Source organism: Pelophylax lessonae, assembly GCF_965119305.1.
Source record: "Pelophylax lessonae genome assembly, chromosome: 1".
In the NCBI taxonomy this organism is placed as follows: domain Eukaryota; kingdom Metazoa; phylum Chordata; class Amphibia; order Anura; family Ranidae; genus Pelophylax; species Pelophylax lessonae.
In genome coordinates this window covers 619,327,482-619,353,242 of record NC_138768.1, presented here as the reverse complement: position 1 = coordinate 619,353,242, position 25,761 = coordinate 619,327,482, and the positions used below count along the sequence as shown (strand labels likewise).

Here is a 25,761-nt window from a genome sequence, read left to right as displayed (position 1 = left end):
GTGCATTACACAAAAATGCAGTTTGTTTTACTTTTCTTGCATGTTGGGGGCTCTTTATAAAATGAAGCTTCATGACATTCACTAAACTCTGGGGAAAATTCCCTTACAGAGTGCAATTTCACTTACAAAATTAACCGGTGTATTTAGTATATCAACCCCAATGTATTTTTGGAGTCAGTTGACTGCTTCACCAGGTCACAAAAGGTGTGTTGAACAGTCAGTAAATGCTTGCAACATCCAGTTCCCCTATATTTCTCAGGATAAAGTACAATGGGGGTATAAAAAGGTTAGGGGGAGTCTTGACTGCCATCAGAACATAATGCAAATAAATGGATACTATGATCAGGACCTATAAATCTAGATCCTTCCATGTGGCATCTAGAATCATGCTTCTAGGTGAGTGCTTGTAAATTCTGCTTTGTTCCATTCACAACAAATAATCCTGTTCATGCTCTTTCTTTTGGACTGTTATAATTCAGTGCACTAACAGCAGCATTTTATAACCCAGGAAATATCTGTGTCCACTGCTGCTAATGTGTTTATGCCACACTGCTCTAATAAGTCCACAGAAGCTGTATAAGATATTACATCTGACCATAGATGGCTCTGTATTTGTGTATGGTCTTGAATGTAATTTTTTTGGGAAACAGTTAAATAAATGGGATTAGTTCTGCTTTAAAATCTCCTCTAGCACGAAGGGTTAGTTCAGCCCCCCAATATGTCACCCAGAAAGGTACTTAAGTAGTGATGAACCAAACCAGCCTTGGTTAAGTTCAGCAAGGATTTCCGTAACTTCAAAGAAGTTCAGATGCCAAACCTGAACCCCATTGAAATCAATGGGAGCCATATATGTTAAATTAAAAACTCCAATTTTCTGGGTTAATAGGCAAGGGGATGCCAAAAAATGTAGCATGGGGTTTGGCACTATCCTGAGGAACATGTACCAATACAATTATTATTATTATTTTTTTTAATTCCATACAGCCAGGAGCAATGATTTTTTATAGCACTGACACTTACAAAGGAAAAAAATAGTTTTAAATTGCAATTTGCAAATGACATCTCCCTTTTGCTTCTTTTTTTTTTCTCCCTTTTGCTTCTTGTTTTTTCTTTTAAAGAAAAACATAGCCTGTAGACCCCAAAGGTCCCCTAAAATACATATGTGATTAAATTGTGATAACACTGTTCTCAATTAATGTTCAATTTGTATTAATAAAATAAAACATTAAAGCAGAGAGCAGCACTTATATCTATCTACCCAAAATGCTGATGAAATGTAGAGATTAGCTTCATAGGATAACAATCACAACTATACCATCACCTCATGGAAAAATACTCACCAAATATGGCCTTCCAAATCATAGGAAGGTCAAAATAAGTTTATATTGTTAGTGAAACTTGTGAAGAATCCCATATATCATTCAATCCAACCAAGCTGATCATATATGTTACCGATAATGTCTCTTTATATGTTGCAACTAGTATATCTGCTTTGCTTCATAACTTAGAATTGTGCACTGAGAAAATAAAAAAGAAAACTCACATACAGTAGTTTTGTTGATATTAGGGCAAACATCAGAAAAAAGCCACCCATATTTAGAAAGTGCATCAATAGTTTGTCATTTCCAACAAACTCATGCAGACTCCTATACACCATCCAATCGGATCAGACCTCTTAAAATGTTGCTGGTAGTGACTCTTCGTATGTCCCAACCAATAAGCCCATCTTGGCTTACAATAAAAATGATTGAATACCCCAAAAAAAAAAAAAGAAATAAAACTTTCAAAGAGTAGTAACATTACTATTAAGGCAGAAGGATCCAAAAATAGACCACTCAAATGTATAAAGTTTATTAGAGACACTACACTTCTAATAGCTTTGAGATAAAACCACTGGATAACTTCTGAAAGTATACTCATACACCAGGGGAGATTCACAGCTCTCACAAACTTCCATCATTATCCTAAATTGATAAAACAGCTAATTACAACCATTGCAATAATCAAATTCTTATGCAAAAACAGCTAGTGTATCCATCTCAACTCAAACGGTAGTTAAGCACTCAGAAAGAGGAAAAACTATATAGCTTCCATAGAGTGGTAACGTTTTATTTTTAAATCTATAAAAAGACTAAAAAACAACCACTCATGAATTAAAAGTGCATCAGTGGCACTATACTCTCACAAGCATCAAGATATAGCTGCTGCGTAACCTCTTAGCCAAGTAATCATCATTGGCTGGAATAGATACTGTAAGTTCTCACCAACCAACCACCATCAAAAATGGCAGACCACCAATGCCAGATGACATGAATACTTAACACATGTTTTAAACTAATGCCCAGGAGCGTATGCATCAGATGCACAAACAAGTGTATACCCCTGCTGCATATCCCATATTATGCGGGACTAAGAAATACATCCACATGATTTGGATGAAACATTGACATCTAGTGGCAGTCATCACAGTAAGTGAGAAAAAACAAACACTCAAAAAGCACAGGCCAACCATCATTATTATTATTCTAAGAAGCACATTTCTACATTTCATGAGACTTGGACAATTAGCAGTTGATTTACTGGAGAGCATAAAATCTGGTGCAGCTCTTCATAGAAACCAATCAGCTTCCAGTTTATTTGTCAAAACCTAATTGAACAAGCTGAAAATTGACAAGCTGACTGACTATCTTGCACAGCTGCACCGGAATTTGTACTCTCTTTTAGTAAATCAACCCCTTATTGTTTAAGAAAGGACTGTTTTGTGCACCCCCAAAATACATTGCAGATTATGCAGAAAATGGAATTATGGAGGTCTGTGTGCTGTTTTTTTTTTTTTTAAGAAGCTAGCAAGGAAGTTTTCTTTGCCAGCAATTTAAACTGGCATTTTTTTTTTTTGTAAATTTAATTTTTGCTGTAGCATGTCCTACAGCAAGAATGAAAAAAAAAGTGTTCAGAGTCCCCCCCCCCAAAATCCATACCAGGCTAGACAGGAAAGGGGTAGGACAAGTGTGCGCCCCACCTTCTGAATAAAGCCACATGCCCTTAGCCCTTAGCATGGAGGGTTCCCATAGAGGGTACAAAGTACCCCTCCTCATTCTCAAAAAAAGCTGTAACCTAAAAATAAAGATACACAAGTCGTTTTCTTAGAAACTTAAAATCCCCAAAATAATTCACCATTGTAAATAAATCCTATATCCAATACCCATCATTGCCAAAAAAAGAAACCCAATGGCCCACCACACACAATCGATCCCCAATGCTGTCATCAACTATATGAAGGAAATGGTGACATCACTGAACAAATATAGCCATGGTCATATTTAGACAATAATGTAAGGCTCCGTCCCCTAGATATAGGCTTATGTGAATCCAGGGGAATCCAGACTATGTAAATAAAAATAAATTAATAAGCTGGGTGACGTCAGTGGTTGGTAAGTTGCAAGCAGCCGTTACTTCCATTACAACAATTGACAGCTGGTATAGTGGTGACATTGTTGCTCAAATATAGCCATGTTGACATATTTAGGCAAAGATCTTTCCAGCTCCATGCCCTTCCTATTTGCTTGCGTAACCAGAGATTCCCAGCAGTCGCTGCTTCCTTAGCAACCGTTGAAAGCTGGAAGCTGTCACATTCATTCACAAATATTGTCCTAAACATTCAGCATTTGGATGAATATCCCAACAGTCAATGTTCACTCCAAACACTAAGCTTATCTCTAGGTTCTAGGTGCCACACAGGATTCGTATGAAAAAAAAAAAATCACTTTATTCTTCAAATTTGTATTATGTCCTAATGAGCAGTTAGGACTAGGGACGATCGAACGGTTCGGGCCGACCATCGGTTCGACCCGAACATTGGGTGTTCGAAATTCGGCCAAATTCCGAACTTTTTGCTGTAAAAGTTCCGAATTCGGGTCACGAGAACCGCCCAAAATGCAATGGGACAGGAAGTGGGCTTTAAAAGCCCGTGATTGGCCCAGAAACGTCAGTAAAAGCCAATGAGGGGGCAGGAGTCTGCTAGGAACGTGATTGGAGTGACTACGGGGACCAGAGGCCAATCAGGAGTGAATACGCACCCAGTATATAACATAGCCCCGCCTAACCTCTAGCACTGTAATACAGAGGCTTTGGAAGAGAGTGGAAGCATTTGTGTTTCTCCTTCCATGTTAAACAACGTTTGCTGCATAGCCGATTGCTTGTAAAGCTCCAGATCAGCAGAAGAGCAGTCAGCTTACAGAAAGATTGTCAGTGTAGTTAGAAATACAGCAATTGTGCTGTTTGAGTTAGAAAAAAAAAATAAAAAATTTAAAGGGACAGTGTCAGTTAGAAATTATCTTCTGCTGTATGGAATTTTGAGGACTACAGCGGGAACACACATAGACTTCTGCTGTATGGAGCTGTTCTTTTAGTGTGAGGAAAGGGATATGCAGTGTAGTTAGGGTACTATATACCACTATAGTTAGATTCAATAATCTAGTTTTTGTAGGGATAGTTTTAAGTGTCAGGGTTCCGTCTAGTGAGCACGTTGCACTGCTGATATATTTACAGCAGGTATACGTGCTTGCTAGTCAGCTATTGTGCAAAATACATTTCAGCGATACACACATCTGCTGTATTTAGCGACAACTTTGCGTCGCATAGCAGTGTGCGTCTTGCAGGTGATTTTCACATCGCACAGTTGATAAAGCCTCAGTGACAAGTTAATGCCTGTTCTTGTTGTAAGCAATAAGTCCACTGCAAAAGGCTTTGCTACTCTGCGTCACACACATCTGCTGTATTTAGCGACAACTTTGGGTCGCATAGCAGTGTGCGTCTTGCAGGTGATTTTCACATCGCACAGTTGATAAAGTCTCAGTGACAACTATACATAAATTAAAATTCATCACAGAAAAAATTTCAGTAGCGCAGGGACGGTGTTACCCTCCTTTCATAAAGTGCAAATAAATAAAGTGCATAAATTGCATAAATAATCCAAAACATCCAACTAAGCAAGAACAGAGTCCTTCAAACGTCTTTGTTTATGTAGTGCCAGAGCAATACACAGTGCCTTTAATGCAGGGTCATTGGTGTCAGTTATAGGAACCACCGTACAATGTCACCACCATCAGCTCTGGCACTACATAAACAAAGACTTTTGAAGGACTCTGTTCTTGCTTAGCAGAGGGCCCTCAATTAATATCTCTGCGAGTACGGCACCAGCACTGGCTCAGCGCACCTGGGATTTTTTTCACTACGGCAGTGGCTTTTGATTAAGGATGCATGCGCTGTCCTCTCGCCATTTGAGGAGGCCACAAGGATGGTCAGCCGGGACAGCACATGCATCAGTGACATCCCTACCGGTACTGTTTTTGTTGGAGCACACTCTGCGTGGCATTATGGACAGGGCACTGGAGGCAGAGCAGCAGGAGGAAGAGGAGGACTTCCTTGCCTCTCCAGGCCCCCTTTATCTTGACCCCATTATGCCTAGCTCCCAGAGGCCCGAGCAGGATCCAGGGGTGGAAGAGGAGGAAGAGGACGATTCTTCGGGAACTTTTGCAGGCTTTGAGGAGGAGGAGGAAGACATGCGGCAGTCTGCAAGGCCTAGTTTGATTCCCTGGGACACTTTGGAGTAGTACATGGCTGGGAGGAGGAGGGAGGCTCCGCCAACACCAAAAATACCATGTTTGTGCACCTGTTCCACAGGTGCACACCTTCATAATTTTTACGCCTTCTTCAAAACCAGCTCTTTGGGCTTACGGTGGGGAGGCTCTGCCAACACCCAAAACACAATGTTTGCTCACCTGATCCACAGGTACACATCTTCTTAATTTTTTCGCCTACTTCAACACCAGCTCTTTGGGCTTACAGTGGTATGGCTCCGCCAACACCCAAACAACATTTTTTGCGCACCTGTTTCACAGATGCATATCATTGCAATTTTTTTTCTTACAAAGGCAATTATTACCTTCATGACCAGCACTTTCATAGGGTTATGGTGTCAAGGCATCGTCGGCACCACCAAAGGCCCAATTTTTAAGCATCCTTTACTTCTTCTATTCAAAGTCAAGAGACAACAGTATTCATCCAAAACATCTCTAATCTTGTTCACTGTGCACTACGTTGTGGCCCCTACCCCTAACCCTAATACTCAATGTATCCGTGCATATATGTCTGTTTCTTGAGAGAATTCAAGTTAAAGTGCACCAAACACCATTTTACATTAAATAAAGTGCATCTACATACATCTTTTGACTTCTTGAAAACATTTGTTAATAATAGCCCCATTGTGAAAATACACCCGTTAATTATATCCACATTTAAAGAGACAGCACCTTTTTCCAAAAAAACTCTTGTTCCCAGTGCACTGCGTCCCCATCATACACATTGGCTGTTCATTTGATTAGGAGCAAAAGAAAGGTGCGGTTAAGCAAAAAAGTCATTTTCGAAGGTTTGGCATGCTATAATTCTGGTTCTGGACATGCTACAGAGCTGAAACTTCACAGGTACACTTTTTAGACCCCCCAGACACTAAATCCAAAGAAATCTCACCCTAGAAGCTGTGCCTCTTTCCCCAGCAGGGCCACGTATGCCTTTCCTCGGTCTACCTGACATAGTTGTCACTGAGGCTTTGGCAAATCTGCGCGGTGAAAAACGCACACTGCTATGCAACCCAAAGTTGTCGCTGAATACAGCACAGCAGATGAATGTGACGCACAGTAGCAAGGCCTTTTGCACAGTGGACTAAACGCTTACAAGAACAGGTGTTAAGTTGTCACTGAGGTTTTGGCAACTCTGCGCGGTGAAAAACGCACACTGCTATGCGACCCAAAGTTGTCGCTGAATACAGCACAGCAGATGTGTGTGACGCACAGTAGCAAAGCCTTTTGCACAGTGGACTTAACGCTTACAAGAACAGGCGTTAAGTTGTCACTGAGGCTTTGGCAACTCTGCGAGGTGAAAAACGCACACTGCTATGCGACCCAAAGTTGTCGCAGAATACAGCACAGCAGATGTGTGTGACGCACAGTAGCAAAGCCTTTTGCACAGTGGACTTAACACTTACAAGAACAGGCGTTAAGTTGTCACTGAGGCTTTGGAAAATCTGCACGGTAAAATTTACCTGCAAAACGCACACTGCTATTCGACACAAAGTTTTCGCTAACTACAGCAGATGTGTGTATCGCTGCAATGTATTTTTCTGACTAGCAAGCACGTATACCTGCTGTAGATATATCAGCAGTGCAACGTGCTCACTAGATGGAACCCTGACACTTTTACTATCCCTAAAAAAACTAGATTGTTGAATCTAACTATAGTGGTATATAGTACCCTAACTACACTGCATATCCCATTCCTCACACTAAAAGAACAGCTCCATACAGCAGAAGACAATTTCTAACTGACACTGTCCCTTTAAATTTTATTTTTTATTTTTTTTCTAACTCAAACAAACAGCACAATCGCTGTATTTCTAACTACACTGATTGTCTGTAAGCTGAATGCTCTTCTGCTGATATGGAGCTTTAGAAGAACTCGGCTATGCACCAAACGTTGTGTAACAAAGCAGGAGTAAGAGAAATGCTTCCACTCTCTTCCACAGACTCTGTATTACTGTGCTAGAGGTTAGGTGGGGCTATGTTATATACTGGGGAGCGTATTCACTCCTGATTGGCCTCTGGTCCCCGTAGTCACTCCAATCACGTTCCTAGCAGACTCCTGCCCCCTTATTGGCTTTTACTGACTTTTCTGGGCCAATCACGGGCTTTTAAAGCACGCTTCCTGTCCCTTTGCATTTTGGACGGTTCTGGTGGCCGAATACCGAACTTTTACAGGAAAAACCAATGTCGAACCGATGGTCGACCCGAACCGTTCAAACTTCCCTAATTGCACTCTCTTCCTGCCAAAAAAATCTCTAGATGATAAACTGGCAGCACTGTGCAGATCAGTAGAGCCCGAGTGGCTGGCACTGCTGCCTCTCCCTATTTCTGTCTGAGCCCTGCTGCACAAGGGATTACTGATAGCTATTTTAAAGACAAATTCAAGCAGTTTTAAACAGAATCTGTTACATTTAAAGTAATCATTTCAATACCTTCAAAATATAAGAGTAAATATTCACTTTTCCCCTTATCTGTGTTGCCAAAAATCGACTCCATTGAAAAGGAATACTATGCAGAATATTGTGCTCCTAAAAGACCAATGATAACAAAAGTATCAATCTCCTATTGTCCTCCATTGTGCTCAGGGCTTTTCCCCATTGTCATCCATGTCATGAGACTATGTTTGTGCTAATAAGGTCACTTTAATGATTTTTTAAATGAATGTATAAACTGGGTTTGGTAATAATATTATAAAATATTCTGTAATATTTTGTAATATTATGTTTTTACCAAAAGCAAAATTATTTGAAATGTGCATATACCAACATCAAAAATGTAACTGTACACAGCAGTGGGCTGAAATTTGGCCACCCTACCTATGCTACAGAATAGGTTTGTGGTGATACACTTTGTTAATTATTGTGTTATGAAGGCCTAAGATGTGTTATATGAAAGGAAACCGTTTTTTTTTTTTTTTTTTTGGACCCTCCTCTGGTATAAATAAGCCGTCATTTAGTACGTCTAGGCGTGTGCACACATACTGCTCCACCATGTTAGTGCTTGGTCGTGGTGCTGCTGGTGGAGCTCCTGTTGCAAGGAGAGGATGTGGTCGATCTGTGCCAGCTACACACACAAGTGAAACACCTTTCTCAGCTGCAAGTAGGTGACATAACCTGTAGCAGTATTTGGCAGGGCCTAATGCACCTCTACAAATGTTGAGGCCAGAACAAGTACAGGCGATAGTAGATTGGGTTGCTGACAGTGCCTCCAGTTCCTTCACATTGTCTCCCACCCAGTCTTCTGCTGAAAGGTGTTGGCACCTGCAGCCGATGTCCATCAATCTTTCACCTCACCCCCTTGCAAATCAGCCAAGCAGTCTGAGCCCCAATTAATGCAGCAGTCTCATGATGAGTACATGGGAGGACCATCACTGCACGTCTCGGATGATGACGAAACACAGGTGCCAACTGCTGCGGAATTCCGAATTGTGGAGACCGACACAGAGGGCAGGGGTGAAGACTGGGTGGAAGATGATGTGGAGGAAGATGAGGACCCCACATGGAATGAACGTCATGCAGGTGACCTGAGTAGTTTGGAGGAAGAGGCGGTGGTCGCACAGAGCCACCAGCACAGCAGAAGAGGGAGCAGGGTGCAAAAGCGGAGCGGCCGTGCCCTAGACACTATGCCTGCTACTGCCCAATGCAGCAAGGGACCGAGCACACCAAAGCCAGCTCAAAGTGTCAAAGAGTTCCCTAGCGTGACAGTTCTTCAGACAATGTGATGATGACAGGACACGAGTGGTTTGCACACTGTGCAATCAGAGCCTGAAGCGAGGCTTCTCAACCTAAGCACAACCTGCATGACCAGGCATCTAAGTGCAAAGCACGAGCTGCAGTGGAGTAGACACCTCAAAAACCAAGAAAGGTCTGGTTCATCCTGATTCTTCTTCTACTGCTGCAGTCTCGGCCTCTTCATCCACCTCTGTAGTGACAGTGGCACCTGCCACCCCACAAACAGAGGATCTGCCAGCAACACCACCACCTGGGTCACCAACAACCATCTCCGCAATGTCCTGTGGAAGCGTTCAGCTTTCTATCTCCCAAACAGTGGAGCAGAAGAGGAAGTACCCCCCTACCCACCCGTGATCCCTGGTGCTGAATGCCAGCATTTCAAAATTCCTGGCCTTTGAAATGCTGTCATTCCATCTGGTGGAGACGCAGAGTTTTAAAAGCCTGATGGTGGTGGCTGTCCCACAGTACGGCGTGCCCAGCCGCCACTACTTTTCCAGGCAAGCCATCCCTTCCCTGCACACAATCAAGTGGGTGACAAAATCAGGTGTGCACTGCGCAATGCCATATCTGTGGCAAGGTCCACCTAACAACGTATACGTGGACCAGTAAGCACAGTCAGGGACGTTATATCTCCCTAACAGCACAGTGGGTAAATGCAGTGGCGGCTGGGCCTGAGGCAGATAGCAGTTTGGCGCATGTCCTTCCACCACCAAGGATTGCAGGGCGCTTCAGTTTGCTTCCTGTTCCTAACTCCTCCTACTCTGCTTCCTCATCCTCTACCGCCTCCTCTTCTGGTCAGCGTAACACCTTCACCACCAACTTCAGCACAGCCAGGGGTAAATGACAGCAGGCAGATTTAAAACTTGCCTGTTTGGGGGAAAAACCCCACACCGTGCAGGAGTTGTGGAGGAGCATGGAACAGCAGACTGATGAGTGGTTGGTGCCAGTGAGCCTCAAGCCCAGCCTGGTGGTGTGCGATAATGGTCAAAATCTCATAGCAGCTGAGCAGCTGGGCCTAGCTGGTTTGATGCACATCCCTTGCCTGGCGCATGTGCTGGATTTGGTGGTACAGAGCTTCCTTAAAAATTATCCCAATATGTCAGAGCTGCTGCGCCTCATATGTGAGGTGCCCACAAGGTGGAACTCCACCTTGCACATGCTTGCCAGACTTAATGATTGACTTATTGATTGACTTATTGACTTATTTTTTGATAAGCGGAATAGAACAACAGTATCCAATGGGTGCATCTCACTGTAACATATGCAGACTAGCTCGCATTTAATTTTTTTTCCCCTAAATGGGTTTTTATTGATAAGCGGAATAGAACAACAGTATCCAATGGGTGTATCTCACTCTAACATATGCACACTAGCCCGCAATTCATTTTTTTTCCCCCTAAATGGGTTTTTATTGATAAGCGGAATACAACAACAGTATCCAATGGGTGTATCTCACTGTAACATATGCAGACTAGGCTGAAATTTAATTTTTTTCCCCTAAATGGGTTTTTATTGCAAAGCGGAATACAACAGCAGTATCCAATGGGTGTATCTCACTGTAACATATACAGACTAGGCTGCAATTTAATTTTTTTCCCCTAAATGGGTTTTTATTGCAAAGCGGAATACAACAGCAGTATCCAATGGGTGTATCTCACTGTAACATATACAGACTAGGCTGCAATTTAATTTTTTTCCCCTAAATGAGTTTTTATTGCAAAGCGGAATACAACAGCAGTATCCAATGGGTGTATCTCACTGTAACGTATGAATGAAATATTTTTATTTTTCCCTTAAATTGGTGATTTTTGAAGAACATATTTGAACAGCAGTGTCTAAACGCTGTATGACAGTGTCACAGTAAATGCGTAGGGCGTGGCTTATTGCGTCATATGTCACTTCCAGTGGCTATGGTTCCGGGCTGTGGAACGCGGAAGCGCTCAGGCTTGTTGGACCCTGCATGTTGACGGTGAACTTCCTCAACTGTGAGTGGATATGGCTTACATCTTGTACCCCTTACTATACTACACAATGGAAGCTATTTTATATTTGCAGTGCCTATGGTGATTCTAAGTGGGACCCAGGATTTATGTGCAGTTCTTACCCCTATACTAGCTGTGTGGTAAGTGCTTTTACCTAATAGGGGGCCACGGGTAACAGCACCGGAAACATTTGCACGATATATTTGTGAGCACTCATCTCCCACGAATTCACTGGCACAATCTTCTGCAAAACTTAACTGGTATAATCAACAGTATCTTCTAATATTAGTGTGTATCTCAGCACATAGCACTTCATGTTGTGGCACCTCGGCCCCCTATAGGTCCACACGATATAAACGCATAGTGCACTTCTATGTTTTTATGACATTTTATGCTATTCACCTGTCTCCTCTATGTTGATAAAAATGCACAGTGCACTTCTATGATTTTTATGACATTTTATGTTATCCACCTGTCACTATTTGCACAGCACATATGCACTGAGCTTGCATTACATGGCTGCTACACGCCGCATGCCTAACAGGTTGGATACTGTTGTTATTCTATTCCGCTATTGAATAAAAAAAAAAACATTTGAATGAAAAACTGAAAAATATTTTTTTTGCCCTAAAAACTGAAAAAAAATATAATTTTACCCTTAAATTGGTGCTTTTTGAAGAGCAGATTATAAAAGCAGTGTCTAAACACTGTATGTCAAAGTAAAATATGAAGGAAAAAAAGTTTTTTTCTTTTTTAAATCCAGATTAAGCAGACACATATGCACTGAGCTTGCATTACATGGCCGCTACACACCGCACGCCTAACAGGTTGGATACTGTTGTTGTTCTATTCCGCTATTGAACAAAAAAAAAAAAACATTTGAATGAAAAACTGAAAAAAAATGTTTTTTTCCCTAAAAACTGAAAAATATTTATTTTTCCCTTACATTGATGCTTTTTGAAGAGCATATTAGAAAAGCAATGTCTAAACACTGTATGTCAAAGTAAAATATGAAGGAAAAAAAGTTTTTTTTCTTTTTTTAAATCCAGATTAAGCAGACACATATGAACTGAACTTGCATTTCACGGCCGATGAACGCTGCACGCCACCCACCTAACAGACTGATAAAAGTTTTTTTTTCTCCCTCCTCCTCACTGGGCTCAGGTCAGGGCAAAAAGAATGTGCATGGCATCCCCACACAATAAAATCAATGTAGATCGCTGTCTGATTAGAGAAGATTCTTCCTATTCTTTCCCTGAAAGCAATCTCCAGCCTACCCCTACAATAATCTTCTATCTCTCCCTCGGCAGCATCAGGAACCTGTCCCTAGTATAGTTAGAGCAGAGTGACGCGCAGCGCTATGTGATTCCAGCTTATATATAGGCTGGGTCACATGCTGCACTGGACAATCACAGCCTTGCCATTAGTAGGCATGGCTGTGATGGCTTGTAAGGGCACACTAGTTAAACTCTTGCTGATTGGCTGCCTTGCAGCTGCTGAAACCACGCCATTAAAACCGCGCCAAAACATGAAATAACATTACCGAACAACGGACTGTATCCTGAACATACAGTGAAATGTTCGGGTCCGTGCCTGGGTACCGAATACCCAGAAGTCCGATATGATCCCGAACAATACAGTCTGGGTTCGCTCAACACTTTTCCTGATGTGTCTCTAGGGCAGAAAGCAAAGGGGAAATTCCTCAAGAGGACACAGGCAACAAAAATAAATCAGCAGTTGTTAGAACCATTCCCCACTTTATTCAATGCATTAACAATTTTGGATGTATATACACACTTTAAAATTGAATGTATAATCTCTGCAGCTATTTTATGCATGGTAATTGATCAGCTCTGTGTAAATAGACTTGGTGTGTGTTTATCATTTAAAATCCAGCTTTTGAAAAGTTTTGTAATGCTGTTGGTTCAACAATGCTTGGTGGAATATTTCTAAATAAAGTGTGACAGTACTTTTCCATCTATTGTTCAATTTATTTTAATTATCTAAATAGATCTCTTACAATAAAACTGCAAGCATATTCTTGACAGACCCTTAATGAGAACTGCTTAGGGTAAGAATATTACAAAACAGACAATTGTATTTTTATGAGTGTTTTCCATCATAAAATACAGATTTCTGTTTTGTTTGTACGTAAGGTTTAAAAATCTAACATCAGACTGCACATTTTCATTTTAATAATAAAACATGAAATAGCTAGCTGTCTTTTGATAGATTTTTTTTTTGTTAGTTTAATGAAATATCATGTTTTATATCATATAAATGTATTCCCTCCCCATACTGTATAGTAAATTAGGAATATTAAATAAACCCTATTACTTTCATTAAAATTATAAAATCAAATTATATTCATTTTTTTTTCATTATTTGCTCATCTAGAGATAAGTGAGTAATAGAAAATATTTTCTTCTATTGATTCGTTAATGTTTGGTCCCTGGGGCAATTATTTAATTTGCTCTTTCTAAAACTCGACTGGTAAAAAAAGAGTCCAAAAGACCACTTACAAGTTCACTAAGAACAGAATACACAATGCATATTTTAGAGATTGTGTGTTTTCTGCTTTGAAGGTTGATCCGGAGTGCTCACTGTGCATTATTACCATCTCTAATGGGTACTGCACATAGCACTTTGCATACGGCACAATGGGTTTTGATTAAACCTATTATTGATCATTTAAATACAATACTGAGGTTTTTCTGTATGCAAAATATAGTATTTCGGTATGTGAAATATAGAAAGCCATGTTACTGTGCAATAATATTATCAGTTTAAGGGCTGGCAATACATAACATAGCACACTGTAAAACAATATACCTCTATCACCCTGAAAGAATATTGAGCATGAGATGGGTAGATGTACTCTCCATAACAACAACTACCCTGAGTGAAACAGAACACACATTAAACAAAGTCTATTGCACGCTGCCAGGTTATTATTTGTATATGCCTGGTGTCAGTCATAAGCCAGCAATTTTCAGCATATATTGTTTCACTCTGCAGGATGATGTGCCAAGTGAAATTAGGTTAAGTTCCCACATCTGCCAATGACTTCTTAAGGAACCAAACATTTTGCAACCCTAATAATAGGCCTATTTTCACTAGTATTTAGCAACCCTCACTGCACACCCCCCCCTAATTTGTGGTTAGGTTTTTTGAAAAACGGTCACTGGAAATGCCCCTTTTATAATGGTAGTCATTCTGATCTTGGAAAGCATAGTGAAAGCATAATTTTAAGCATCTGTAGGTAATTCAAACTGATATCTATGTTTTAAATTGTATTTATTAATTTAACTAGCTGTGCCCTTTATTTAATTGGCTATGAAGATATAAATAAATGATTTTCATGTTTCAGCCCACTTTCCCAAATTGTTAGTGTAAATAATTTTGATTTCTTATGACATATCCAACCATGACTTCAACAGTCAAACTGTTAGTAAACTAAAAAAGGCATTAAAATCATTGCAATTTTTTATTTTTAATAATATTCTCCCCTAGGTTTAGTCCAGAAAAAGGCTTTTGGTGCCAGTTATTGGAAGGTGGTAAAACAAAATGTCTTGGAAAAAATAAGGGTCGTAAATACCCAACAATGGATATAGAGGTAACAATTCTGCCAATATATTAATTTTATTTATGTATTTATATAAATTATTTGTCTTTATATAAATGATCAATCTTTATAATGTGCCAGAGTTTTCTGATTTTAAAGATATCATTTACTTGTATATGCTTTTTAAATATATAAAGCAAAAATATTTGTTTCATTCTCGAAAGATTAGGAATTTGTTCTCTGTCAGTTTTTTTTCTTTTTTTTTTTTTTTTTACTGTATGTGAATCATTGGAGAGCATTTCTTTCACGTTCTGACCTGTAGAAAGTTAAAAGTAATTATTCCAAAGTGAGGGAAGTCCCATCTTAGACAGTTGTTAACACAGCAAGTGTCCCCATTGGAATATTACTCTATTCCTATTGCAGTGACAGTTCAAAATTTAAAATTTTCCCTCACTCCCTTTGCCAGGGACATTGGCCACTAGAATAGAGTAAATTTCCCCAGCAGAGATAAAGCAGGCAGTCCAAAACGAAAAACACATCGTTTTGGCTTTAAATAACCCCTTCATTAAATGTTTGTTGTTTCTTATGTAGTTGAGATTTACAGTTAATATATGTGCTTTAGATGACCTGTTTTATTGGTTAAAGTCATCAAAATTCTCATCATACAGAGAAAGATATATGATGGCTTAACACTCCTATCAATACAAATGCAATGTGATGAAATCCTTTCACAACTGGCTGCAAATAATGCTTTACCTCTAACAAAGTCATAGAGATTTTAAAAAATGACCAAAAATGTGGCTCTAGTCTTTATTTATCAAGCATGGTAGATGTTGTACTATTTTTTTTTGGTTACCCAGCTTCAAGTCTTTATTGCAGTTAATAGTTGTCTAGCTATTTTAAACCTTGCCAAAGGATTTGACATGATTTTATTCATTACACGGAGATCAGTTACGCAGATTTTTAAAAGCTATGCAACAGGCACTGACATCTTTAGAGATTCATTCATATTCTATACAGTACAATAAAGCATGGATAAATCTTCAGGCAAAATTAAAGAAAAAATTATAAAATCACAAAGCTCTGCGATGAAGTGAAGTGTTCTATACAAGTTTCTCATTTCATAAGCGTAATGTAGCTACTGGCTGTCTACTGTTCTCTTCAACTGAAATTACAAATAATCTAAAACCCACACAGCAATTTTCCTGAAATGTTTCAGTGATCCAGTTTGCCAGGAGGTTCAGCAAGCTTTTTTTTAGATACCAGCCATTATAACCACCAGAAATGCAATGGTGTTTCAAGATGAAGTGGGCCAAATATAGCATGGTCCTGATCTTAAACCATTAGTCTTATGCTATAGGGCAAGTGAGTTGTATTGTACCTGCAGTACCAAGAAGAAGATGTGGCTCTGGTGGTGGTAGGTTGGGGAGAGGGGTATCTGTAACTTAACTGAACTTAGCAAACTAGAAAAGGAGTCCAAAACCATTCTTAACCATTCATGACAAGAAAAATGAAAATGTAAAAAAAAAAAATCACAGTTTAGAAACAAATGAAAAATACAGTAAACCCCCCTCCATTGCGGGGGTTACGTTCCGGACCCAGCCGCGAAAAGTGAAATTCCGCGAAATAGAAAAACCCTATTAAAATGCATTGTAGGCATGTTTTTTTACTGTCACTGTACGTGTAGAAGCATTTTAAGGTCTTTAAACACACTTTTAAAACAATAGAAACTCATTTAAGCACATAAAAGATACTTAGAGACAGAGCAAGAGCTATGAAAAACACAAAAATCTTTCATTTTTAATGATTTATATAGTAAAATAACATTACAAAAAAAACGCGAATTACCGGGACCGCAAAAACTGAACCGCGATGTAGCGGGGGATTACTGTATGTCAATATAATACATTTTTAGAACAAAAATTGCTAAAGGTTTTTTTTTTTTTTTTATATATAAATACTCCCTGTATACAATTTTTTTTTTTTTTTACTAGCCATGCAGTATTTGTGGAGTCTAAAAATGAGAACTGTTTGGGCTGATAGTAGAATTTGGTTTAAGATTGCTGAAAAATCTATCCATGCATCATCAGTGTATTAGTGGAGCTTTGTTTTCCTACTGTACATTTTCCATTACTACATTTAAATACACAGTGATTGACAAATTTGCATGCCCCTGATAAGGAATTCCTCCCCTTCATATATTACTTGATATTCTTACTGAACTGCTTCTCCCTAAGATAGGTAGACCACATTTAGTGAGTCAGAGGCTATAAACATATCTCTTTAGAGGGCTAACGAGGAACCTGGCACCCAGGTTTCTATGTTTCTTTTTTTTTTATTAGGTTTTATATATCTTTTTATATATAGTATATATGTAAAGCTGGACTCCAAAAAACATATAGACACGCAGCATACATAGAAACATGGAAGCTGTTTTACCTGCAAAATGATTTTCATTTCCAATCATCCAATACTGAAATTTACACAGCTCTGACAGACACCACTGTCCCCTCCTGTCAGCTTGTTCCTTGTCTCAGTCTACTACATTTTTTATTTTCAATTACAGCTCTGTCTAATGCCCACCAAATAGAAAGGGAGGTAACATCTCAAAAATATAGTAATAAAAACTCATGTTCATGTTTTTGTGTTTCTTTAGTCTAGTCCTATTGCTGTGTGTTATTATTAAACACCTTTTCCCCTGGGGCAACATTTGTCCAGGAAATTATTGTTTTCCCATTTATCGTTAGCTCTTACAGTGGAAAAGTGTGTATTGATTTTCAGTTTGCTAACTATGCTGCCATCATTAGTACTTGATGTTTAGGCATTTCCTGAATGATGGGGTACTGGACACTAGTCCATTGAAGTGTATATCCAAATAAATAGTGTCAAGGAGTAAAAGACCTAGTCTTATTTTTGATGCTCTCTGGGGCTTTGTCCACACTTCCTGGCCTGCTGACAATATTTTATTGGAAGGAAAGATAAAGAAACTTTCCAACAGCAACAGAGAAATTTTTTTTTTTTTTAATAGAAAGGGTGAGGGCTAGACTTCCTGTAGATGACACCACTGTCAGAAGCAGAGGAAGTAAGGGTAAATCCCTCTAATGGAAACCTGAATAGCAGTAAAAACCCACCAGGAGTTTTAATCCTTCACAGCTCTATCCAAAATGTTTTTGGTTTGACATACACTTTAATGTCCTTGATAAGGGTGGCTTTTTAACCATGCACACTCTGCCAAATCTTCATTTGCCTTCAAATGAATGATGTACCGTATATACTCGAGTCACAGACGAGTTTTTCAGCATGTTTTTTCATGCTGGAAATGCACCCCTCAGCTTATACTCGAGTCACTGGTAAAATTTTTTTTTTAAAAATGGCGCCGCTCGGCGCCGACGTGTCACTGCGCATGTGCCGCATGCCCGGGAATAGCCGAACGTGTGATTTTTAAATCGAAGACGGTGCCTCACTGACAGGTAAGTGAGACTCCTCCACAGCCCCTGCATTTCCTCATGCAGTGCTGCGGGCATGGTACAGGACATTCTCCTGTACCATGCCTGCAGCACTTCATCTCCTGTGCCATGCCTGTACATACTGTGCCATGACTGTACTTACTGTGCCATGCCTATACCTACTGTGCCATGCCTATACCTACTGTGCCATGCCTGTACATACTGTGCCATGCCTGTACTTACTGTGCCATGCTTATACCATCACCTGTGCTATGCCTATACCATCACTTGTGCCATGCCTATACCATGCCTTACCGTGACCTGTGCCATGCCTGTACCATGACCTGTGCCATGCCTGTACCATGACCTGTGACATTCCTGTACCATGACCTGTGACATGCCTGTACCATGACCTGTGCCATGCCTATATATCACCTGTGCCATGCCTGTACCATCACCTGAGCCCTGACCTGTGCCATGCCCTTACTATGACCTGTGCAATGCCTGTACTATGACCTGCGCCATCTCCTGTACCATGCCCGCAGCCCCTGTTTTGTGTCTCGTGGTGGTCCAGTTGGGTCCAGTAGCTGCTGCATTTCCCATCCTAGGCTTATACTCCAGTCAATAAGTTTTCCCACTGTTTTGTGGTAAAATTAGGGGTCTCAGCTTATATTCGGGTCGGCTTATACTCGAGTATATACGGTATTTTTCTTTTTTTATTTATTTAGATTCTGTTGATAGATTTGTAACAATACAATGCAAAAGCATATCAAACTTAGAACAGTATTAAAGGGAGGTACAATGTGCATATGGAAGCATTTCTCTATGCATGTCAAAGTCATCTGGATGAACGTCATTTCCAACATTTAACAAAAGCATAGTTCTTGATAGGAGCAAAAAAATAAACCTGACCTTCATTTTTTATGCGTAGTACATGAAGAGAGGGGGTCCCTGTTTCCGGCTCTCGTGTCAAGAATGGTTCATTTAAGTGTATGCAGAAGCTTGGATAGCAATGTGAAAATAGGAGGGAGTCTTCTAATGGTCGGTTGTGTCTATTTGTAGGGCAATTAGATTATCATCTCAGAATGTCGGTGTGACGGTCTGTCTGGTGTGTTCAAATAATGTGGGAGATATGCATATAGAAGCAGTCAAAGTAGAGAAGAAGAAAAGAGGAGAGGAGCAGGGATGGAGTTCAGGGAGAAAAGAGTGGGAAAAGAAGGGGGGTAGTGAAGAAACAGGTAGGGTTAGAATATAGGTCAAAAGTGGGCAAAGGGGAAGGTGGGTGGGGGTTGGAAGGGTAGGTGTTGAGGATTTCTCCTCAGTCCGCACCTTTAGCTTCCTGTAAATGGGAAATAGTTTGATTACTTGTGAGGTTTCTTTCAAAGGGATGCCCCCCCCCCACCCCTCGCATTTTTCAATTATTCAGTGATTACAGCAAGAATTACTGTAAAAAAAGAAAAATCTGTATTGTCAAAAAGTTGTTACAACCACTATTTTTTTTTTTTTTTCCAGTCAAGAGTTTTCCTCTCAAACTATTACCGGGACCACAATATTGAACTGTCCAAACTTCTACATAGACTGGGACTACCATTGCCATCCTGGCTGAGACAGGAGCTCCAGAAAGTGAGATAGCATTGAAGACGTCGACTAATGCACAATTTCAGCCTTGTGGTTTCTCCGCTAAGAAAAAAAAAATTAGAAACAATTCTCTTTCCTCACACTTACAAATATTAGTCGCAGTTCCCAGAACGATTCACAAAACCCAAGAACACTTATTTATGCACAGGGTGCCAATTATGAGCACTATTACTGTCAGATCAATCTCAGTACCTGAGCTGAGATTTGCTGTAATTGAAGGTAATATCCTACATTTAACATTGGACTCACACTGCACCCATTTACTTTGATAACAAGAGACTTCCAGTAACTGTTTTATGATTGGAATCCTTCATTTAATACAACATGCACTACTGTCTGAGAGAACCAAAGCAGAAGTAGATGCAGTGGATTTGAAGGTTAGTTTTACAACGAGGTTGAATAAATTAGTATACATCTTCATAAGAAAATATCATTTTTGAACGCTTTACCATTCGTGCAGTACTTTAAGATTTACTTCAAACATTTACAATGCCTGCCAGATTATGTTTCCTTCACCAATCACATTCTTGATATTGTGATTTTGCTATACACATTTATAATGCTTTTGCAAAAGCAATAGGGTTCACTATGTGTAGCACCTCCGGCTGTGATGTTCAAAAGAATTTAGTTCAATAATAGCTTCCTGCAGCTCTTAGAAGTGCTTTATAAATCATGCATTTTTTTTCTTTTTGGTCAATGATTTTTTTTTTTTTTCGCATAGTACACATCTAGTGCCTAAAAGTCTATTTGATTGTATTTTTGACAGAAAATCTGACTGCAGTCTTTGCCATAATGTCACCAGAGCTTTATAGTAATCCTTGAAAGGTCATCACTGTACAAAAGCTTTCAGTTCAATTATACTTACTGAGTCACAATGGCTAAACGTTAAGAACCCAATTATCAGTTTTTACTTCCAAAGTCTTTAGTGCTGAGCTGACTAATGCACAGGAATTTGAGCAGTTCTATAATTCTTTTGAATGTAGTTTTGCAGTTTTCGAAATATATAAATTGATTATAAAATGTGAGTTAAATGAAACAATACAAATATTGTGTATTCATTTGCGCATTGACACTATTGAGTATAAGCAAAATTTATGTAACATTTTTTGTTTAATTTTCCTGGTACTGTTAGTACTTGTTACATCACCATATTTAGGTAGGTCATGCATTTGTAGATTATTCACTATAAAAATTAAAAAAATAAGAATGCAATTCTCTAGCAAGTATAATAATACCACTCATCTCTGTTATGTATTTGATCAGCCAAAAGTGGATTTATGATGAAGACATTTTTGCCAATTCTAAAGTCTTTTTAACCCCTTGAAGACTAAGCCTTTTTCTGACACTTGTTGCTTAAAAGTTAGTATTCTTTTGCTAGAAAATTACTTAGAACCCAAAAACATTATATATACTTTTTGGCAGAGACCCTAGAGAATAAAATGGTGGCCGTTAAAATATTTTATGTCACACTGTATTTGCGCAGCGGTCTTTCAAACATAATTTTTTTGGAAAAAAAATCATTTTCATGAACTAAAAAAAAAAAAAAAACAGTAAATTTAGCCAATTTTTTTGCATAATGTAAAATATGATGTTACACTGAGTAAATAGATACCTAACATGTCATTCTTTGAAACTGCACACACTCGTGGAAAGGCGACAAACTACAGTACTTAAAAATCTCCCTAGGCGATGCTTTAAACATTTTTACCAATTACCAGTTAAGAGTTACATAGGAGTTCTAGTATTCCCACTGTAAAGATCACAGTGATACCTCACATGTGTGGTTTAACCACTGTTAAACCACATTTGCAGGCGCAAATTACATATGTGTTCGCTTCTGTGCGCGAGCACAGAGGGACATGGAGCTTTAAATTATTTTTTTTCTTACTTATTTTATTTTTTTATTTCTTCACTGTCTCTTTAAAAAAATGTTTTATCACTTTGATTTCTGTCACAAGGAATGTAAGCATCCCTTTTCTTTGTGACAGCAATAGTCAATACATGTCAAATATTTTTTTTTTTGGAGGGATCGCGGGTCTATAAGACACCAAATCCCTCCTTTGCATGTAAAAGCATTCAAAACACCAAGTTTGGCTGTTGTGAATATTGAAATTTTTTATTAAGCTGGTGCCTTTATGGCTTCAGTAAAATTATGTCATGACATCGCTTCCGGGTTACTAGATCTGAGACCCAAACAAAGTCGGAATCAGCAGAGGTGACAGCTGGTCACTCGGGCCTCCCGGAAGGCGGCAGGAGATCGTAATAACAGCCAAGTGCTCGTAATAACAGCCAAGTGGCTGATTAGCTGAATCGATTGTTATTACAAGAAAGCTGACTTTCGACTCTAAAAAAAAAAGGTACTGGGGTGATGCCTGCAGCTGCATATCATCCCTGTACAACCACTTGAAGCAGAAGGCCGCATATATGTGTTACTTCGGTGTGAAGGGGTTAAATGGCAGTTTGAGCAAAAAAAAAAGAAATCTTTTTATTGTAAGCTTTAAAAGCTGCCTTTGTATCTAGATTTAGAAATAAAGTCTACTTCACTTTGGGAACTTTATTGTTTACCTAAACTGTTCTATTCATGACATTTTGTTGCACTTTTAACCCTGATTCACACATTCACAGTTTCAAAGTCATGCAACTTTCGCATGACTTTAAAGCCGAATCCCAGTGCGGCTTTGGCACAACTTTCATACGACTTCTTTAATAGAAGTCAATGCAAGTCGTGCTGAAGTCACACCAAAAGTAATGCAGGAACCTTTTTCTATGGTTTCTTGCACTAATTGGGGTATGACTTCTGATGCGACCTGTGCTCCAAAGTCAGAGCACATGCTGCACCAATGTGAACCGGGCCTTAGAGAAATAAAACCCTATCTGTGTGGGAACAGTTTTTTGGGAACTGCAATGGAAATCCAGTATGTTTTTGTGGCTTCTCCTCCTCTTTTGCATATTACCATAGGCAGCTTTGAGTCATACAAAGTTAGATGAAAACATTAGTTCCCTACAGACAACCTATACATGGTGCTATAAACATAAAAGCTAAATGATCTACAGTAAGTAAGAAAATAGAATAGAATAGAGATTCTGGCACTGTCAGAATTGTTTTCTTTAGCTATTATTCTTATTGTTTGGGGAACTCATCAGCCTGTTAAGCTAAGTCAGATCTCAGTAGATCTTGGCACTTCAATATAGAGTATTTACACTAGGGTCTTGCATTTATCTGCTTTTTGTTTGTATCTGGACATCCCCTTTAACCAGCTAATTATATTGAGCATTTTTGTTTTTTCTTTGACTATCAAGTACCACTTGTAGGGAAACTGCCAAAGATGGGATGCAGGGATCCTCAGACCCATTAGGTTTGCATGAAGTTACTCTCCCTTGCACAAAGGATATACCTATTTCTATCTTTGTAGAGACTTGGAGTGATCATTTTTATGAGCAGAAGTCAACTAAAGCTTGTCCATGCATAAGCACAAGAAGAAGCTCCTTACAAAAAGCAAAAACATTATTGCAGACTTTTTGATTAAATCAATAAACTACAACTGAGATTAGGTCTGACAAAGCAATGCTAGAGCCCTGAATACTAATACTAATTCATGCTTTTTCCTGCTACTTACATGGAAACTGAGATTTTAATTGGTGCTCAATGGCTTTCTGCATACACATTATTGGTTTTGAGAATTACATAATGGACTTAATTAACACCGCAGTAGCAATTAAGACATGCTAAATTCATCTATGTGATCATAAAGCTGCATACAATGACATATGGACTAGTATTGCTTAAAAGTCCCTATTATTATGCTTTAGGTTTCACTGCAGGGTCAGCAAGGGCCTCCTTTTTGGAAATACCATATGTTGTATTTCTCCTGAAATAGAAAAATGCAAAATAGATTTTCCATTGTGGTCAAAAGGACTCTTTGAGATAACAGAATGATAAAGGTCTGAGACTTAAGGTCATCATTTACTTTCAAAAACTGGAAAGTATCAATGGACAAATGATTTTGAAATTTTCCATATAATAATGAGAGCTGATATGATATAATTGTGCCCTATCCTTTTGAGTATGTTTTTTTTTTTTTTTTTTATTTGTAAAAGCTCATTACTCCTATTGGAATCTTTGTATAATTCAAAGAAAAAAAATATATACAAATGATTTCTTCACAGGCAAATATTTAATTAGCCAACAAACTTCAGTGTGTGGTCCTGCCCTCAGGACCAACCCTTCAAAATGATTAACTTGTTGGGCTGATAATGAAACTTCTATGATTAAGCCCATCAAGTAAGGCATGTTAGAGGGTGGTCCTGGGGGCAAAACGATGTGCTGAAGCTTGTCAGCTGAATTAATCTTGCTTGTGTGGACATCATCAGAATGTGGCCTTTTGTTTGGAATTTTGAGCTACAGTATGTATGCAGGATGGCTGGACCCCAAGCCAGCACCTGATTCCAAAGCTCAGTCTCCTTTGTGTAATGTGCAGTCGGTGGTAGGGACTGGCTTCCCTGCCCCAATGCCTAGAGCAGAGGACACCCGTGGGTGGTGTCACTGTTCTCTTTGATTCAGCCTAGTTGTTGGAACAGAGAAGGCCTACATTGAGATCACATGACTGCATAGAAAATCATGAAAAAAATATTTTTAGGATTTATATCTAAATGAATACAAGGCAATGAGAAAACAGAATTTAAAAGATTTGGTATTCCATAGACTAAACTTCTACTTTAAGTTTGGTCGGCTAACACAACAATGTAATTTTGTAGTTCTGATTATACAGTATATTTTTTCACTAAAATATTTTCACATACTTAGTGGTTACTAGGCCTATGTGAGGGACCTGAGTTTTTGTTGGTAACATTGTTGATATTGGAAATTTTGAAGAGTATATTGTAATGCTAGGTTGTATGATAGATATAAAGGCTGTTCTATATAAGGTCTTAGTCTATCTGTTAAAGTATTTGATAAAAAAATGCATTAAACAAATATTTGCTTTTTATGCCTTTTTTTTTTTTGTCTAATTTGTTTCTTTTGTTTTTATTTTTTTTTCAGTGTATAAATTTAATTCAGACTTCAACATGTGGACTACGCTAAACAAAACAAAAAAGAAATGGAAGCTCTTCAGCTGTTTGCTGTATAAAAAGTCTTCTTGAGAACCATTTATATTATGTAAATGAGGGATGGAAAAGTGTACATTTTTATCACTTATTGAGATATATTTATTTTTTATTGCAATTGTAATTAATGTGTATTTACTATATATAAACAAAATTAAAAGCAAAAAAAAAACTCTGAAAAAAATCTTTTTATTTATGCTTTTTATTAAAACTGGTATGTCATATATTCTCCAATAAAAGTTTTTTTTTTGTTGATATTACAGTCTCAACATATGCAATTTTTTTAAATTAAAAAGTAATGGTTGTTTAGATGGCTCAGTGTAAATGTCATCTAGTATAAGTATCTGAGTTAGTCCTAGTATGCATTTCCTGTATGTCACTGTTACCAAGAAAACTAGCATTGGGAACCAATCATGTTGTGCTGGAGTGCACATGTTCTGGTAGAGAATGTGCTGTGAGAGAGAGAGAGAGAGAGAGAGAGAGAGAGAGAGAGATGAAGGAGTGAGTGAAGAAATTACCTCATTTCTTTGTGATTGCTGCTTCAGGGCTTGTTAAGACCATGTGTATTGGGTTGATTTTTTCTGAACACCACCTCACATAAATGAACAGGGCACCTAGAAAATGATTGTTAATTTATGCCCTGTCCACATCATACAT

General features: G+C 38.8%; 1 protein-coding gene across 3 annotated transcripts in view; it reads left to right on the top strand.

Annotated features, from left to right (window-relative positions):
- Window positions 1–25,310, top strand: part of LOC309561575 (bifunctional heparan sulfate N-deacetylase/N-sulfotransferase 4-like) — a 565,820-nt gene extending 540,510 nt beyond the window's left edge. Inside the window, exons 13-15 of one of the 3 annotated variants that reach the window (XR_014225581.1) lie at window positions 14,863–14,965; window positions 19,873–20,217; window positions 25,040–25,310. Coding sequence is in view for 1 of the 3 variants with exons in the window: in XM_082265564.1 (XP_082121690.1) it covers window positions 14,863–14,965; window positions 19,873–19,983; window positions 25,040–25,081 (256 nt within the window). In the remaining 2 variants the exon portion in view is untranslated. Of the gene's footprint in view, window positions 1–14,862; window positions 14,966–19,872; window positions 20,376–25,039 lie in introns of all 3 variants that reach the window. The other 2 variants (XR_014225582.1, XM_082265564.1) reach the window with 2 other exon arrangements.
- Window positions 25,311–25,761: the final 451 nt, after the last annotated feature.